The sequence below is a fragment of the Hypomesus nipponensis genome, chromosome 14 (genome assembly GCF_054491055.1).
Source record: "Hypomesus nipponensis isolate SF chromosome 14, ASM5449105v1, whole genome shotgun sequence".
Taxonomy (NCBI): Eukaryota; Metazoa; Chordata; class Actinopteri; order Osmeriformes; family Osmeridae; genus Hypomesus; species Hypomesus nipponensis.
In genome coordinates, this window is record NC_140374.1 from 11,749,288 (window position 1) to 11,767,450 (window position 18,163).

The window sequence follows — 18,163 nt, forward strand, 5'->3', positions numbered from 1 at the left end:
GGGCATAACAAGCCAGTGTCCATACAAGGCCTTGCATACCTCCATAGTGCCAGAGAAGAAAATACCAGGAGAAAGAGAGGAGGGGGAACCAATGAAAACATGGGAGGGACTTTCTTTTTCAATAACAACTCTGCCTTCTTGTTTACTCCTGGACCAGGCTTTAGCTTTCATAGGTTTAACAGAGCGGCACATTCTTGAAAACTCAATTAGCAGATTTATGGTCTTCCGCCTCTAGTCACACTCAGGGACGCAGAGAGACACAGAGGAGGTAAGGAGGACGGGGAGCAGGAGGGAGGAGAGGAGAGGAGGAAGGAGAAGAGGAGGGAGACTTTAGCAGGGAAATGGAGGTGAGTGTGTGTATGAACAAGGGGGTCATGTACCTAAGTCAAGCAAATAATAATGGGGGTCAGATGGGGGTCAGATGGCTGAGCGGTTAGGGAGTCAGCTTTTAATCAGAAGGTTGTTGGTTCAATTCCCCGGCTGTGCCAAATGAAGTTGTATCCTGGGGCAAGGCACTTCACCCTACTTGCCTCGGGGAATGTCCCTGTACTTACTGTGAGTCACTCTGGATTAGAGCGTCAGCTAAATGACAAAATGTAAATATAATAATAATACTGACTGAATACAAAAAGTAATGGGGAATTCATTACCTAAGCAACAACATTATACAGTAGCTACAGAGTTCCTATTCATAAGGAATCTGCAATGTGTATTAAGAAAACACATGGAAGCTGGAACAAGCGTTAGAAAAGATCCTTTGCTGGACGAATGGGGTCCATATGTTGAGAACACAATCTCAACACACAGCACGCTCCAGAAAAAAAGAATGACTGCATTCTTTCTGCAACACTGTTCATGATTTAACAGACTTAGATACAGACTCCAAACTAAACAATCAGACCATTAATTCTCAGTCGTAAGAGGCTGTTGGCACCCGGAGCCTGGTTCATTTCTGCTGAGTAACAACCCGGTTCACAACACAGGCCAGGGCGTTCGACAGGGCAAGGGGGGGGCAGGATCCGCTCTTACTCCAGCTAGGACGAGTTTCGCAAAGCAGCAAGGATGGGCAAGGGAGAGATAAACAAAAAGAAAACGAGAGAGAGAGAGAGAGAGAGAGAAAGAGAGAGAGAGATAAATAGATAGATAGATAGATAGATAAATAGAGAAAAAAGGTTGTGTCTTCTCAGCGTGGGAGTCCATCCCTCCATCCGGCTGGTAGCAGAAGGTGACAGCACCACTTCTCCGGGGATTAACCCCAGGGAGAAGCTTCTCAGCTACAGGATGATGCCCACCGCAGCCCGACATGGAGACGGATGCCAGGCAATTAAATGGAAACTCACTGGTTCAACAGTCACGGTCTGGAACCGTTTTCATAAGCTGGAAACTATTTCCAAAATGGTTGACGGTTTTGATGCCGGCGAAAGACAAAGGCGTTCATTGTAAAAAGAGAGAGCGTGGATTTTTTTTATTTATTTTTTTCCATCGCTGATCAAGTTTACTGCCAAGACGCAGAGAAGCAGGCGACAGACCCCGAGAGCTGTCGTCTGTTGTTTCTTGAGTGCGCTCCCCCCTCCCCCCGTCGCCCCCCTCTCCCAACACCACAAAAGGAGAGACACAAGGCCTCCTCCATTGAACAAGACAGTGGCATATTGCCAATGTTTGAATCAATGATGATGGGCCGATTCTGCTCCCCCCCCCCCCCCACCCTCTCTTCCACCACCCCCGAACCCAGTCTGAGAGGATGTAATTATGGGGAAACTTGAAGTCAGTCAACAACAAAAAAAAACGGCGAGGGATTCCCAGAATGGGTGTGTCGGTAACGTCACAGGCAGAGTCTGTGTTCCGGTGCAGGAGGCTGGCAGGGACGAGAGAGAGAGACGGAGAACATAACATAAAGAGAGAGAGAGAGAGAGAGAGAGAGAGAGAGAGAGAGAGAGAGAGAGAGAGAGAGAGAGCTGCTTTAATATGCAGACCTCCACAGAGCTCTCTTGCTGCTCCTACGTGAGTCTGACGGGCTGAAGTGCCCCCCCCCCCCCCCCCCTTCACTACATAGGAGAGCAAGGTAAGGTCGTTACCACACTTTCAGTGGCGTCCCCTGTGAGATCACTGGCCTCAGGTGGTGATTAAAGAAAGGAAGGATTTGGCCCGGCCTTGGATCACCTAAGAGAGGAGACCACCGGGACCTGGGACTGACAGGCTTGTTTGATCTAGACCTGAGCTTCCGGCTATGCCAGTGTATGTGTGTGCATGTGCGTGTATGTGTGTGTGTGTGTGGGCATGTGTGTGCGTGGTGTGTGGGCGTCCAAACTCGAAGCCCTTGGAGATGTGTGTGGATGCGCGAAATAGATCTCTCTCCAAATCTCTCACTCTCTCATTCTGTCGTTCTCCCTCCCTCCCCCTCTCCATCCGTCCCTTCCTCCCGTTTCCCATCCGCCTCCAGTAGTCAGCCTCTCCAGCAAGACGCCACCCGCCCAGCTCACACTCACTCCATAAATCACCGCCATCTCCGCCGCACACTTGAAAGGCAGCTTGCAAGCGCTGCCTTTCTTCGCCCTCACCCTGAGAGCACGCCCCCCCTCCCCCCCCCTCCCCCCTCCCCTGGAGCTCTGGGCCGCTGGGAGCCAGGAGTTTAAACACATGCTTGTGTGCAGCGCTTTTTCCGGCACCCGCAGGCACAACGCGACCCGTCGGGAGACGAGGTGTCTGTCTCCATGGCAGCGTTGGGAGTACGTTGGCCAGAGCACGCACTTACACGCTAACAAAAAGGGGGACTCCTTTCATATTGACGTACACGTCGGTCCAAAATCACAACGAGCTGTGGCGTGCTGCCAAGTGGCTTAGGAAGAGAGAGCATGAGGGGAGACCGGACGGGGAGAGAGGTGGTGCTCTCTCTAAGCCTAATAAGGGCTCACCTTCGTACCGCCATGGGCTCGTTTATTTTTATTTTGATCTCAATATCTTTTGAGGTCACACTAGAATGCTTTAATCTACTTCAAAACGTGACACAACCACTCGACATTAAGTGAGAATGTCCGTAAGTCCCTATTTGAAACGAAACTAATTAGGAAGGATGGAATTCCACGAGCTCACGTATTAATCCTTGACGTGAGGGGTCAGGGGAGCAGTGACTGGTAAAAGGTCACAGTGTAGCTCGAAAGCATCCCTGGTGGTCTGAAATATACCTCCACTTAGGTCAGGGTTCTCCGACAGAGAAACTAGCACCTCATACTTTCAGTTCATTAAAACATAGGCTGGGGTATCACATGGTGTGGAAACTTCAAGAGAATCCCATGTCCCTCAAACATAGTAACCAGTCGCTGGGGAGGGGAGTGGGGAAAAGGGAGGTCTTTTTAAGTTCCGGAAAGTTCTGGAGGCATGGCAGGCTGAAGTAACAAACAGTAATGACAAAGACAGCGAGTGGGCCCATGGTCTAGCCTGTGTGACGAAACAAGTCCCCCTTGCCAGTTATGCAAACTTTGTGGCTCTGACACATACAAAATATCTGTCATACCATGATGGCTACTACTGGGTATTAATAAAAACACACTGGAATACAGCTTCTGGTACAGTATGTCCTTGTCTGTTGCAGTCCATGTTGCAATGAGCTCCCCTTGAACCCAGAGCTTTGAACGTCGCTCTTCGGCATGAGTTATGGATTCTCCAGAGTTCATGCTGCTGTTCGACAATCCTCTCCACACCTGCATGGTGAAATGAAGTCTGTCCATGTCTCTGGCTGTCGCTCTCTCACCCAGACCAGATATGAGGCCGTCTCCTCACATGCACTACAGTGAGTGAGAGATGCAGGGCCTGCAAGATGAGGGTCAATGGGACAGTGAACCCTCGTGTCACTGCAGTAGGTTACTGGTGCTGGGAACAGGCAGGGACATGACCCCCAACACTGGCCCCGCCCTGTCAGCCTTTCCGGGGGGGGAAGGGGGGAGGAGGGGGGGTATTCAGCATAATCAACCCTCATCTGGGTAGACCACAAGAAGGACCAACAGTGATTTAACCTCAGCTATGCCTAGAGTGCTCATAGTCTCTTCTCGTCCCTTCGTGTGCCTATGACTGTGTGTAAATGCGTGTGTGTGTGTGTGCGTGCGTGCGTGTGTGTGGGGGGCCGTTTGAGGTCTGCTCAGCCTCCACCACAGCCCCGGCAATGATCACAGATCCTCTGGGGCTGCCAGTACATATTGGATTCCAATTTCTGGCCCATTATAAAACACACACAGAGGTGGCGGCACACAGTACATACATCTGCAGTTAACAGGCCCAGATGAAACGCATGGGAGAAGAAGGTCAACAATGTGCTTCATCTAATCATCAACATTGACTACAATCGGCCATTTGTGTGGCATAATGCAACCAGTCTTCAGTGCTGGAGCCGTTCGCTCGCTGGCGAGCTGATCGCGTATTCTTAATGGTCGCGATGTAAACAAAATTAGCCAGTCGCTTGAAAAACGCTGTGGAGCAACAACAACAAAAAAGGGGTGGGGCGGGCGGAAACCTCCACACGCATGCATATGACCTGGAGGTAACTGAGATCCATGGTGCGGATGAATGACTTGCGTATGCAGAGTGAAGAACATGCAATGCTATTATCCCCTTGAACACACATGCGCACGCCAGCTCGCCAGGCTCAGTTCCATGTCAATGAGACAGCAACTGGAGTTGGGCTTGGAGGTTTAAGGGGCATCTGTAAACTCACACATCCAAGTTCATCACAGACCCTCGCTAGCTGGTAATGAGCTTACCCCGCCTCTGAATGAGCTCGATGCAATATGACTCTGTAATGAATCCGTAACAAACAATGAGGTTAGCTAACCTCATCACACCTGGCTGAAATTCTTGGGACTTTCCTCGGAAACAGCAGCTACGGTACCATTACCAAACACAAGTAAACAACGGTAAGATGAACCATATAATATGCAGCCAACAGGTTGGAATGTAAAACAACCTCTTGGACAAGTGGGGACAGGTCTGACCTAGGTTGCAAAGTGCTGACGGCACTACAAAGAGAGGCCAAGAAGACGTGGACCAGAGAGTAGGAGACAACAGCAGGCTTTGTAGTGTAAGGGAGAGGAGAGCCCATTGTACTGTTGAATAACGATATCATTATGGTGCCCTTTTGATACAGTATATTAACTAGCCTTCAACCAGTCCTGTCAAAACAAACCAAAATATCACTCTGAAATGAGTATACCGGAGAAAAAAAGAGAGGGACATCAGACAAATGGAAAGAGAGAGAGGTAGAGGAAGGGAGAGCGAAGATTCCCAAAGCACACACGAGTGCAAAACAGGCCTGCCTGCCTGTTTCCTGATTCTCCCTAATTGATGTTGTGTTGGGAGTAGGTGGCCGGCTGGAGAACGGGCCTGGCCCAGGGAGACTTCAAAGGTCTACTGGATGCTTATCACCGAGTGTGCTCTCATCAGAGCCTGGACAACAGGAGGATGAAAGGACCTCTTATGCGCCCACGCATTCCCCTCCCTCTCTCCTTCACTGCCCTCTGTCTCCTCCCAGCCACCCACACGGTCCCTCTACCTGCAACCACTTCCCCAGTCGACAAGGTCAGGCCTGGGCCACAGAGAGGCCGGGCATCCCTGAGCACCAGAGGAGAGATGGAGGAAGAACAGACAGGGGGTGGACCGGCCCGACAGTCCCCAGTTTAGTCGAGCTGCCACTGGGATCCACTTCTGGCCTGGGCTCTCCGCGTTGGAATGAATCATGGATACCGTAGACAGGACATGATGCCGCATGCTAACAGTGTAGCACAGGCTTTTTATAATCCCTCATGCCCTTTTGAGCCCATGATCCAAGAGGTAAAAATCCCCAAAAGGACACTCCTGATTAATCCTGTGAGGTCAGAGGCTAATCAGAAGCAGAGATGAGCGATGGTGCCAAGGTTCCAAGGTGACATGACCCCCCAACCCCCCCCAGCCCGACCGAGAGCTCCTGTCATTACGTCCGTAGGCCTCTATATTTATCTGACACGGTAACGCAGTGTCTGCCGATGGAGAAGGATGACAGCTGTTCCCTGACCCCAGCAAACACCCTGACCTCCCACCAGGAGCCACTGGAGCACTTGCCTGGGACGAGGCCCGGCGATGACCTCATCCTCCTCCGGTCAGGAGCGTGGCCGACCGCAGAAACAGGACCACTTAAGACCGGCGGTGACGTCCAGGGAAGCGATCTCTATTTTCAGTTGACGTCTCGCTTTCTGTTCTGCAGGATCTTTCTCTCTATGTGGAAGCAACAGGCCTCGCTGGGATCAGGGCAGGATGCCACGACTCATCCCTGGCCACCCCAGTGTTAACAATGTCTAACTGGTGCTAACTGGAAAGCCGGAGTGGCCCATTGGGGCGCTGGGCCAGGGAGCGTGAGGCGTGCCATGAGAGGAAGGCTGGTCCAGGGCAGGGAAGCCTCGGACACCTGTGGTCATTAGGCAGAGTGCTGACAACGGGTCCTGGGCTCAGGGGATTCCATCCTAATAGGAAGAGGGACCACACTGAGGTACGGACGTACCACACTGCTCCAACACCGGGCCGAGGCCATCCTTCCATCAGTCACTGAGAGACAGACATCTGGTTTCCAGGTTGTCATGTCGCTCTTGTGGAAGCTGGGGAGCCTCCGAAAGGGTTAAAGGGGAAGCGTGGTTGTCAGGGGCATTTCAATTAGCTGAGTAACTCCATAAGGTTTCCTTTGTAATTTTATGGTGCCCTTTCATCTCCCTAGCACGTACAAACTAGCACATAGACAGACCTTAGTGCTGCTGGCAAGCTGCAGCCTGTTTACACACACACAGACACTGACATGTGTGTGCATTTGGCCCCCAGGATGTGTCACAGAGTGCAGTGTTGTTCTAACAGCTAAAAGTATATTAAACATCCAACACACTCATGCCTCATTGAGAAAAAAAACTAGTGTTTAAGTCAAAAACCAACTTAGACGGCCTGCCTGCCTGCCTGCCTGCCTGCCTGCCTGCCTGCCTGCCTGCCTGCCTGCCTGCCTGCCTGCCTGCCTGCCTGCCTGCCTGCCTGCCTGCCTGCCTGCCTGCCTGCCTGCCTGCCTGCCTGCCTGCCTGCCTGCCTGCCTGCCTGCCTGCCTGCCTGCCTGCCTGCCTGCCTGCCTGCCTGCCTGCCTGCCTGCCTGCCTGCCTGCCTGCCTGCCTGCCTGCCTGCCTGCCTGCCTGCCTGCCTGCCTGCCTGCCTGCCTGCCTGCCTGCCTGCCTGCCTGCCTGCCTGCCTGCCTGCCTGCCTGCCTGCCTGCCTGCCTGCCTGCCTGTGCCTGCCTGCCTGCCTGCCTGCCTGTCTGTCTGTCTGTCTGTCTGTCTGTCTGTCTGTCTGTGCTTGCCTGTCTGTGCCTGTGCCTGTGCCTGTGCCTGTGCCTGTGCCTGTGCCTGTGCCTGTGCCTGTGCCTGTGCCTGTGCCTGTGCCTGTGCCTGCCTGTTTGCCTGTCTGATTCAGATCTGCCTGTGCAAAGCCTCCTTACAGCCAGGATCTATGGCTCCTTCCATATGACACACAAACACACCCCTAGACTAGACATTCCTTTTCTAGCATTGCAGGATAATATCTCTTCTCTGTGGTATGTCTACTATATTCACCAATACCGCACACCACCTCACTTCTGCAGGACACATCTGGGAGCAGGAGGAATTCTAATCCCGCTGTGGAATTAACTTGTGCTCTCACAGCTTACTTGCGGGCATGGCACATTATCTCCCTGGCGATGCCTAGCCTGCCCAGCAGTGAGCGGCTGGCCCATCATGGAGAGAGAGACAGACAGAAAAAGAGTGCAAAAGAGAGACAGACAGAAAAAGAGAGCGAACGCTCATGAAGATGTAGACAGAAGCATGGCGGGGGCATGTGCAGTTATCTCACTTCTACGAGGAGTGCCACAAACAAGCAGAGACAGCCTTCCTTCCTTCCTCCGCCTTCCGGAACCTACCGCTGAGCCCCCACCTTCCCAATCCACCCCCCCCCCCTCCCTCTGAGCTCTGAGAGGAAGTCATAGTATTCACACAGATTTATGAATGAGCATTGAGAGCAAAGGATGAGTCACAGCTTCAGTAAAGCTTGGCCAAAAGGCAGCAGGCAGCCTATCAGCAGAGGCACTGAGTGGCTGACATAGGCACCAGGCTGGCTCTGCACCACACACAATGGACACTCTCACACACACACACACACTGGCCACTTACACACTGGGCAGACGCAGAGGAAAATTTGTCAAGGTGGGGGGGGGGGGGGGGGGGGGTGATGTGAGGCATGTGAGAGAAGGGATGGAATGTGTGTGCGGGTGCGTGAATATGCGCGTGACACCAGACACAGAAGACCTATTTTGGTCAATCACGTCGGAGAGGAACCCTCCATGGAGAGAGGCCCCAGTGTCAGGGTTCTCAGATGAGCTCTGCGCTGCAAACTCGACAAATATCCCTCCTCGGGAAGCCATCACCTGACACAGCAGATGGCGTTCGCAAAATGACAATTCCATATCGTCACATAACAAACATTTCGAAATTTGGAAACGGCACCAATGGTTAAATGAGGCTTCCATCGACACCAGAAGCTGTAACCACCGTGTCAGGTTCGATTCCGGCTCGACTAGACCTCCACTGCAAACCACTAATGCAGTGAACCAGAAATAACATTCAAAAAATTTGCTTTTGGGGAGGTCTCAAAAAAGCATATTAACGCTGAGGTCAAAGAATTCCTCTTAGACAAATCACCCAGGCCACTCAGACTCTTGGGCACGCTCAGTTCGAAGGAAACCTATAAAACCAATTGAGCAGAAGAAATATTTGTAACCAAACTGATTTTCCCCCTGCCGGTAGGAGCTCCAGGTTCCTTTGAGGATCGCGTGCAGCGGCTCTACATATTAGGATCTCCTGCTCAGGTTTCTTAAGAATGACATTTATGCATGTGACCTAGACGGGGGGAGGAGATGTAGCAGGAGGCCAAGGGAGGGGGCGTAAAATGGTCCGGAATGCACGAACACGGAGCGCGCATGCGAACGCCCGGGCACGTACGCGGAGCCCACACGTCCTGCGTATGCAAACACGCCACGACCGCCTGTGAAGTGTCCCTGTCTTTCAGCACTGATAAATCAAAAGATAAAAGCAGTCATCCTCCAGAGGTGCCAGTGGTGAAGCCTCCTTCTGACGTGATAAGTATACAGTGAACAGTAGAATCTCTCTCCTCGCACATACAAACACCCCCCCTCCCCTTTTTTTACTGCCTGTTGTCAGTCAGTTTGCTTCCCCCCACCCCCCACCCCACTTGCGACCACTCTGGGCAGAGCACTTTATAAAGATGTAATCTTTTAAGAAAGCAAAGACAGGGGGTGGAGGCGGGGGCATGGGGGGGGGGGGGGTTCTGAATGCAAGGCGACCGTGAAGGGGGCTTTGTCTACCCCCTCTTAATTTATTTATTTACAATGGCACCGTGGAGCAGCAACACAGGGGAAATCAATAGTCCCGCGTCCTCTGGGGGAAACGATGGAGACATGGACACGCTAGCTGCACACAGCAGTAACACATACACACGGAGTTAACCCAACCAGACGCCTGTGTCCTCTGTGTTTGATTACATTGCTACTCTCAACCCCGTGAGCAGGGTGTGTGTGTGTGTGTGTGTGTGTGTGTGTGTGTGTGTGTGTGTGTGTGTGTGTGTGTGTGTGTGTGTGTGTGTGTGTGTGTGTGTGTGAGACAGTGGGGAGTGGGGTGGGGGGGCAGCACCACAAGGATCTTAGGAAAGGGTTCGGCATTCTGACAGAACACACAGACATGTAGACAGACAGAGGGAGAAGCGGTGTGTGGGAGATGGGGGGGGGGTGGCGGGGGGGTCACATCTGCTGATCTCCTGCTGATCCCCCCGTACCACCACAATGAATCACCCAGGCACACCCAGGCTTAGGTATACCAAGTTCAGTATCAGTTACCAACTGAGTCACCAAAACACCTGTACCTCCCACCCCCTGCTATCCCTCCCAGGCAGGTACTGGAGCCAGGCCCTTTGACAGGCCTCAGAGAAGACATTAAATATGGAACAGCTTCCCTGCATGTCCAGGCACCGGGCTGGGATTACCTTAGTTAAACAAACACAAGACAACCTATCATATGACATAGCCCACCTAGGCGCCCATCCGCCTACACCTAGACAGTGACACACCACACACTCACAAACACACACACGAAGAGGGAAAGAGAGAAACAACACACTCAAGGATAAGACTCTAACTATCACTTTTACCATCATCATATGTGTGTTCCCCAGTCTTTCAGCATACTAACATATTGCCTCAATGCAAACAGGCTGTGTTTTGTATTGTGCTCGTTTTCCTCTCTCGGAGTTACAATGACTAAGCCAGCAAGAATGTTTACCTTATGTGTTCCCTTAAAGGCATACACACTCAAGCCCTTTTCCCCCCTCGGTTCTAAACAGTCCATGCTGTTTTCCTTGGTAAAGTCCTCAAGCCAAACCCAGCATGAGCACAAGTTGATTTTATATACAGTAGTACATGGTCCTCTCACCCAAACAAACCCAGGTAGGAAACCCTTTGAGTGAGCCCAGTCCTCTTAAACTACTTTCCCTGTTGGACTGGCCTGGACGCTACAAAGATTCCAACGTTTAGAAATTTCTCCCAGGCAGGCAGAAGAGTGTCTGGGGGAGGGTTCAGTATAACACAGTGCAGACAAACAGACCCACCCCCCCCCCCACACACACACACACACACATACACACACACGCGCAAACAAACAAACAGACACACAAACAAACATACACACATATGCACACAGAACACACAAACAGACAGACACACACAGACACACAAACAGACAGACAGATCGACTCGGGGCTGGACCCGACCGCTTATCAGTCTATCTGTCCATGTGTTGTGTTGAACGTTTCACACGTCTGTCTGAAGCACGGCGAGCTGTCGCCTGAGGCTCCTCTTCTAAGCTGCCCGAGGAGCAGACACAGGATCTGCAAACACCAAGCCCATCAACACATGGTGTCACTGAGGCCATGCTGCTGCCAACCAAGCAGGAGTAATCGGTCAGCCAGCGCTGTTAACAGCCACTGATAAGGTCCAGAGAGGAGTGGGGGAGGCCAGAGAAGGGCGGATCCTCGTCAGGGAAGGTTCATAAAAGCCCCAGACTGGACGGAAGGGTGGAATAGAGAGACAGAGAGGGATGAGCTGTGTTAGAGGGGGCTATGCGTCCCAGCCTCCCAGAGCTCCCCTCCAGGGTCTTAGTGAGAGCTTGCTGTTGGGCTTGTACACTTGACATTTCTATGACATTCCCCCTCTACCCGCCCCATCCCTCCGCTCCACACAGCAATGGATATCCCTCTGACAGGACTTCGCCAGGCACCCATGCCCCATCTCCACACAGACAAAAACACTGGCAGCCCCTGTACACACACCAAGGACACAGGTAGGGTATTACCGTTAACCGGTAACCTGGCTTACCCAGACCAGACTACTAAAAGCATCCGTAACTATCTACTCTGCCCAAAATCCATTACACTGGTGGGTTGTGTGAGTCATAACCCATTCAGATACTCATCCCACATGTACCAGCCTGATGTGGAAGCTTCTAGAAGGCATAAAGTACTGTGTTCTAGCACACAGTCTTTCCCCTTTCATTAATTGTAATTAAAGAAAAGGTTGGTCTGTATTACCATGCCGTGGTAGGCCCTGAAAGGAACATCTTGGCAAAAACAAGGCAATTATGTACACAGAGTGCAGGAGGGGAGTAAGTCTCTTATTTTGAGAATGCAAGGAAGTCTCCCTTGTTTGTCAAAGTGAGCACCCGGAGCAATGGCAGGCTATCCTAGCTACTCAGTGAGAACCACTGAGCCACTATCACTAAGCCTGTATAGGTCACTATGCCTCACATTAGCTCACTTCTTTTTATACGGTCTATCTCTCCGCCTTACCTTTATCTTCAGCCTTAAGATCGCAAGGCTCTGCCAGAGAACGCACGTACCTTGACCTCGACTCGGACCTCTGCAAGAGCCTGAGCTGCATATGAACTAGTCCTAAATGACCTCTCTCTGCATTTTCTTTAGTCCAATATTATGAAAACAAAGTTGTTGAGCTCTACAACGGGCTGGAAGTGTACACCAAAATCTGATAAAACACCAACCAATCTCGAGGCGAAGCTTTACGTTCCAACCGTCAACTCTGCATGGCCTTGCTTATGTAACTCGTAAAGTAGGAAGCCACGCACAAAAGACGTTGCACTAGACAGAGCAGAGCAGCCATCTATGTACCTTTGATTAGTACCACTGAGACTATGCAGCAACAGTCTTCAACATTTAGATAGAGGGAGAGGGAGAGGGAGAGGGAGAGGGAGAGGGAGAGGGAGAGGGAGAGGGAGAGGGAGAGAGAGAGAGAGAGAGAGAGAGAGAGAGAGAGAGAGAGAGAGAGAGAGAGAGAGAGAGAGAGAGAGAGAGAGAGAGAGAGAGAGAGAGAGAGAGAGAGAGAGAGAGAGAGAGAGAGAGAGAGAGAGAGAGAGAGAGAGAGCAAGAAAGGGAGTCACGTGGCTGAGTGGTTAGGGTCTCGGGCTAGTAATCAGAAGGTTGCCAGTTCGATTCCCGGAAGTGCACAGTGACATTGTGTCCTTGGGCAAGGCGCTTCACCCTACTTGCCTCGGGGGAATGTCCCTGTACTTACTGTTAGTCGCTCTGGATAAGTGTTGACTAAATGTAAAGAGAGAGAGAGAGACTTCAGACTCCTAACAGACACCCAGCCTCCCTCATCTCCATAGAGTGTAATCGTCTAGACAAAACAAACAAACAGGGGCCGATAGGAGGCTATTTGGTGCTTGCTGTGCCACTGATGTCACCATTTTAGCCACGCATCAAGATGAAGAACATCCACAAAGCTTTATATAACCAGAATCCCTGGACAAACCACAAACCAACAACAGTCTTGTTATTCACTGTCTGCACCCATAACCACCTCTGTTTATGTACCATCAGATGAATGAAACACAAGCACAATCCTCAAACACAAGCCTCTGTCTCACTGGAACTAACTTTAAATTATACCGGTTAGAACACCAGTATAAAATGACACAAAATATGATACATTTTATATTAAAACCATTTAATCCCATGGGCCATTTAATCTACCCATTGCGGTTCATTAAACTGTATTGTGCTTGACCATAACTACATCAACCCCAGATAAGAGATGGTAAATATGTACCTGACCTACTCCAGACAGATAGAATGGCCACTTATTTGGCAGCGTAACTTGAACCTTACCTTAAGACCACATGGAGCAGTATTATGCAAGTATCTTCAATCCCCCAAAACAGATTAGATCTAAAGGAAAGCTTGCTATAATAAACAGAAAGGAAATGTTTTCACTGGACTATTAACAATCCTCAAGCATAATGGAAATGAAGGAAAAACACAGAAGGGATTCATGGGATTGATCCCTGGGACCCCCCCAAAAAAATGCCTTATTGCAGAGTGTTTGAGGGTCTGCAACCCACCTCACTGGCTCAAGAACACAACTGACCATAAACTCACAGTAAAGATCCCCATACACAAACACTTGCAAATACCCCAGTTATTAGATAATGAACCTACCCTGAAACCAAAGAAAAACGACCACAAACCAATTTCATTTTCGGGCAGCAGGTCAATGTGGAACGTGTAAAAACCCAGCAAACCTAAAGAGGGTAGTAGTGTGCACAACCCAAGTCTGTGTGAGGCTGATTCGTCTCTCATGACCTCCCCAACCGAGGGAGGGAGGAACTAAGACACCCCCAGGCAGCTCTTACCTTTCTGACAATGGTTGGAGGTCCAGCAGCGGTAGCTGTAGTTGTCGTTAAAGCTGGTCTGGGTGCACTGGGGAGAGTCCTCCATGATGCCTGGACACAGATCCCCACATTCCTTGGACTGCTTGTTCCCCGCTATGAAGTTGTTGAACTCGGCGTCCATGATGAGCGACCAGTCCACTGAGTCCAGGTAGCAGAGCTCGGGGTTCTTCTCGATCCTGATGGCTCCCCGGGTGATGTTCCTCAGGTTGTACAGGCCTATGTCCTTCAGGCTGGTCATCTCAAAGATCACCAGGGCGTAGTTGTAGAAGAGGTTGCGACCCCGGATGACATTGAGGTTGGGGAAGAGGGTGCTGAGGCTGTCCAGGCCGGACACCCTGAACAGGAGCAGGTAGTCGGTGATGACCCGCAGCTTGGGGAAACTGAGCGTGCGGAAGTGCTCCTGGTTGAGGTTGTTGGTCTTGTCGGAGATGAGGAGGATCTGCAGGTAGCCCTCCACCACCGTGCAGTTATCCAGGCGCTTGAACTCGTTGATGTCATTCCGGATGTCAATACTCGGACCACAGACTGGAGGACAAGGAGAGAGGCATTACAGTGTTATCCCCTGCACATTTAACATGATCCCTATTGTTATTTGTTATGGTGCCAAGGTATTCCATTAATCTGTTTGTATTGAATTCTACCATATCAATGGACTATTTTATGAAGGGATCAAGCTGTTCCAGACACAGTGTGGGAAACAATGTAAGGAACACGACGAACCAAGTCCAGCCCCATAAACAGGGTTGAATCTAATTTTGTTGAAGATCCTATCTAGACTAATTGCTTATAAAGGACTTCTTGTGTTATGCTCTACTATTGAGAAGATTGTTTGTTCTCTCCATATACAAAAGCTTATTGTTGCTTTTGTTCGTGGTTGTGACTATCACTCCCCACCAGCTTCCTTCTCTTCTTGTCTTCTGGAATGATGGGTCAAAGTGACATGACAGAATGTGGCAGACATTCTTACTGTGTCAACAGAGAGACAGACAGGCAGGGTCATCTAGGGTGAGGATGCCTGTTACACTGAACAAGCTGACTCAAAGGCATGGGCCAACGTTTTGAGACATTCTTACACCATACTGTTGGTGAGATCTTGTGGTCACAGGACCTGTCCATAAGTGTTAGTTCATCATCTCAGATAACCCCTGTGTTTACAAAGTACGTCCAAGACACTGAAATCAGCACCAGACCCACAGAGTATGGAACATCTTCACACACATTTAGGATTTTACTGCGGGAGTATCATCTCTGCTCTTCATTGCAAAAGCACCACTGGAAATACACAGAAGCTGCAATGCAAGTCTATTCTGACTCATCTAATAAATGACAAAGATGCCTCTTTAAGTCTTAATGCAGTCATAGACTCTCAAATCGAGTTTACAGTTCCATAATGAAAACTTTACTTTCATAAATTAAGCACATGGATATCCCACCAACATGCATTATATTAGTTTATAAAATCATACTAAAGCAATTCCTACAGTGACATACTGCCACCAACCACCAAGAAGTTTGAAATGTACCTAGCAAAGGTGGAGCAATGGAAACATTGATTGAGATATTGTTTGAGATATGAGCTCCTTTGGCTAAACCTGTTATGTTCTTACAGAAGCCTGGGTCCCCCTTGTAGTGAGATGTGCTGTTATGGGGCTCGTCCAACCAAACAAACTACAGTAGCAGTTTGAGGACCTCCACTTATGTCTGTAATCTGTTTCAAACAAACAAAAGCTCAAGACAAACTGCTTAAAAAGCTAATACACTGATTTCACACTGAGCATTTAGCTAAATTGGGTGACAACAAAAGCTTAAAATGACATTGATTGGATCCAAATATTTTTTCGGTTGTGGAGATACGGTATAATTCTAAAAATACAATCCCTATTTTCATAAGACTGTCATTCATGTGTCACATACACAAGCGCCCACTAGTTATCATCAAGGTGCTGCTGAGAGAAGACTAAACGTCACCCCTCTTTGAAAGCAAAGACCCTGCTTGAAGTTCTTTGTTAAAAATGGGAGCCCAAAAAAAGGACCTTGTGTTTTCTGCACTTCATGAGCTCCTGTCAGACTGATGCCTTCCTCTAAATTTAGAACGGAAATGATTACTCTTCTAGAAAATACTATTTGCTTTCCCCTATCAACATTAACGCCCTGGGGCTCCACTTGGGAGCCATGGAGCTGCATGTCCTCTTTGTTTCATTGAGAATTTTCTCCCAGCTCCTCCAGCAGCCAGCGAGAGGGAGGAGGGGTGGAGCGACTCACACACAAAGACTAATTTGTTTGTTAGTAAAGAGAAACTCTAGGCTTCACTTCCCGTTGGAAGCATTAATAAAATGAGGGGAGTCTGGCATTAGACGGGACACGAGAGGAGGGGGGAGGCTCAGTGTGGTTGTGGTGGGTAGGGGGAATGAGATAAGATTTCTACCAACAGTGACTATGTGAAGCCTCACTATCGCTGTAAAACCTCTGGTGATAAAAGTAAACAAAGCAACACATTGTGAGGTACTTCTTTTGCTTTTGTTCAAATAAAAAATGAAAGTCAAAATAGCACACAAGGGAACTGAAATAAACCAAGGAACAAAAAAAACACTTCTATTGTTATTACCTTCCTTCTAGTCATTTGCCATATTAGATACTACTAATTTACTACATTTAATTTGAACTCAGCTAAGCCACTAGGTGTTCGAAGGAGATGAAGAAGGTTTAACTCTTCCTATTTTACAGTCTACCAATGATTTATCATCACATTTTGACATGAAGTTGACATTTTCACAAAAAGAGAACACAACAAATCTTTTGTCATTCCAGATCAATGGGTGTATCTAAGCAGCTGTGTGAAGGCCCTGTCCACACAATGAGGCGGGCACACACTGAGGACTCCAGGCCTGTCCCTCGGTGCTCTTCACACTGCTGCGTAAACACACATATCAGCAGGGCGTAATGGGATCCTGCATCTCATGTTTATGATTAATAAACCTTGCCCCGGTCCTCCACAGGAATGTCATCCCCATAAGCACACACACACAAAAAACACACACAAAGACAAATACACACACAAAGACAAAGACACACACAGACAAATACACACAAAAACACACACTAGGTACGAACCAGTGATCTCAATGACCCTGGCCAGGTGAAATCAAGCCATGAGGATTGCACAGCAAAACAGTTCCCCACCACAAAGTAAGTGAAAATGGTAAACAGTATTCATGAAATGCTAAATGCCCCTTGATCCCTTGGTATAATATAAAAGCCAGATCGGTATCTCGAGTTGTTTATTAGAGGTTACTGTTACAATTTAACAGTCAACTTTGAGAGAGCATTCTGGGAAAGGGCATAATTGTATCATTTTCCGGACTTCCTGCTAACTCCAGGAAGGCTGTTATGGAGAGGAAGCCCCATCCTGCATCTCAAGTTTAATGTGATGGAGTGAAGCACTAACGCTGGTCCTGATTGGATTAAAAAGCCCACTAGTTCCTTCCTATCAGAAAGCATTACAGCCGTCTCCTGTGTGCATAACGGATATATAGTATTAACACATAATCAAAAACCTATGTTTACTTTTCACATAGTTTATTGTTGCTGAGTACCATTTAGAAGTTCTAGACAAGGGGGCAGGTGTCCTTTACAGCCTCTCACACCTGCCCCCTCAACTTCACCTAATCCTTCACATGCTGGAAGTCATCTGACTGGCATTCTGGAGAACCACACTTCAGAGACATAGGCTCAGATATCAGAGCCCAGTTACACCACACTCTCACCTTCCCTACTCTACATACTCACTCCCTCCCTCTCTTCCCCCCCTCTCGCTCGCATGTGAACTTGTGCACAGACAAATAGCTTGCGTACATCAAACCTCCTACAGTCGCTAACAAGGATAAACGATAAACACAGACAACCTGCTCACTATGACAGTTCATAGTCCAACTGGATAATTATAAACACAAGCGTAAACAAATGTAAGGACACATGGACTGGACCTCCAACAGACTAATAAAATGTGTACTGTGGCAGCGTTCTAACAAAAGGGTTTCTCTCATGGAATCAATGAGTTTTCCTGTTCAATTTGAATATGTCCGCTGGATGATGCACATCCTCTCTTTGACACTGTGCATGTCATTTATTAGAAGAGCTAACATTTGCAGTCATCTTGCAAATTGTACAGCGTACCATGGGTCATTAAAGCTTCAGCCTGTAATGATGTATGTGGGGCCGGCCAGAGCCTGCATATGAGCAAATGATCTGACAGCCCACTTTAAATACGTGTTTAATTAAGCATTGTAAACCTCAGCTGGCAGCCCGGAGGAGCCCTAGGTTAACATTTG

The 18,163-nt window shown here is 49.2% G+C and overlaps 1 protein-coding gene across 1 annotated transcript in view; it reads right to left on the bottom strand.

The window, feature by feature from the left end:
- Nucleotides 1-18,163, bottom strand: part of igf1ra (insulin-like growth factor 1a receptor) — a 66,555-nt gene that overhangs the window by 43,722 nt on the left and 4,670 nt on the right. Inside the window, exon 2 of the mRNA XM_084671810.1 lies at nucleotides 13,797-14,360. Coding sequence (XP_084527936.1) covers nucleotides 13,797-14,360 — 564 coding nt within the window. The remainder of the gene's footprint in view (nucleotides 1-13,796; nucleotides 14,361-18,163) is intronic.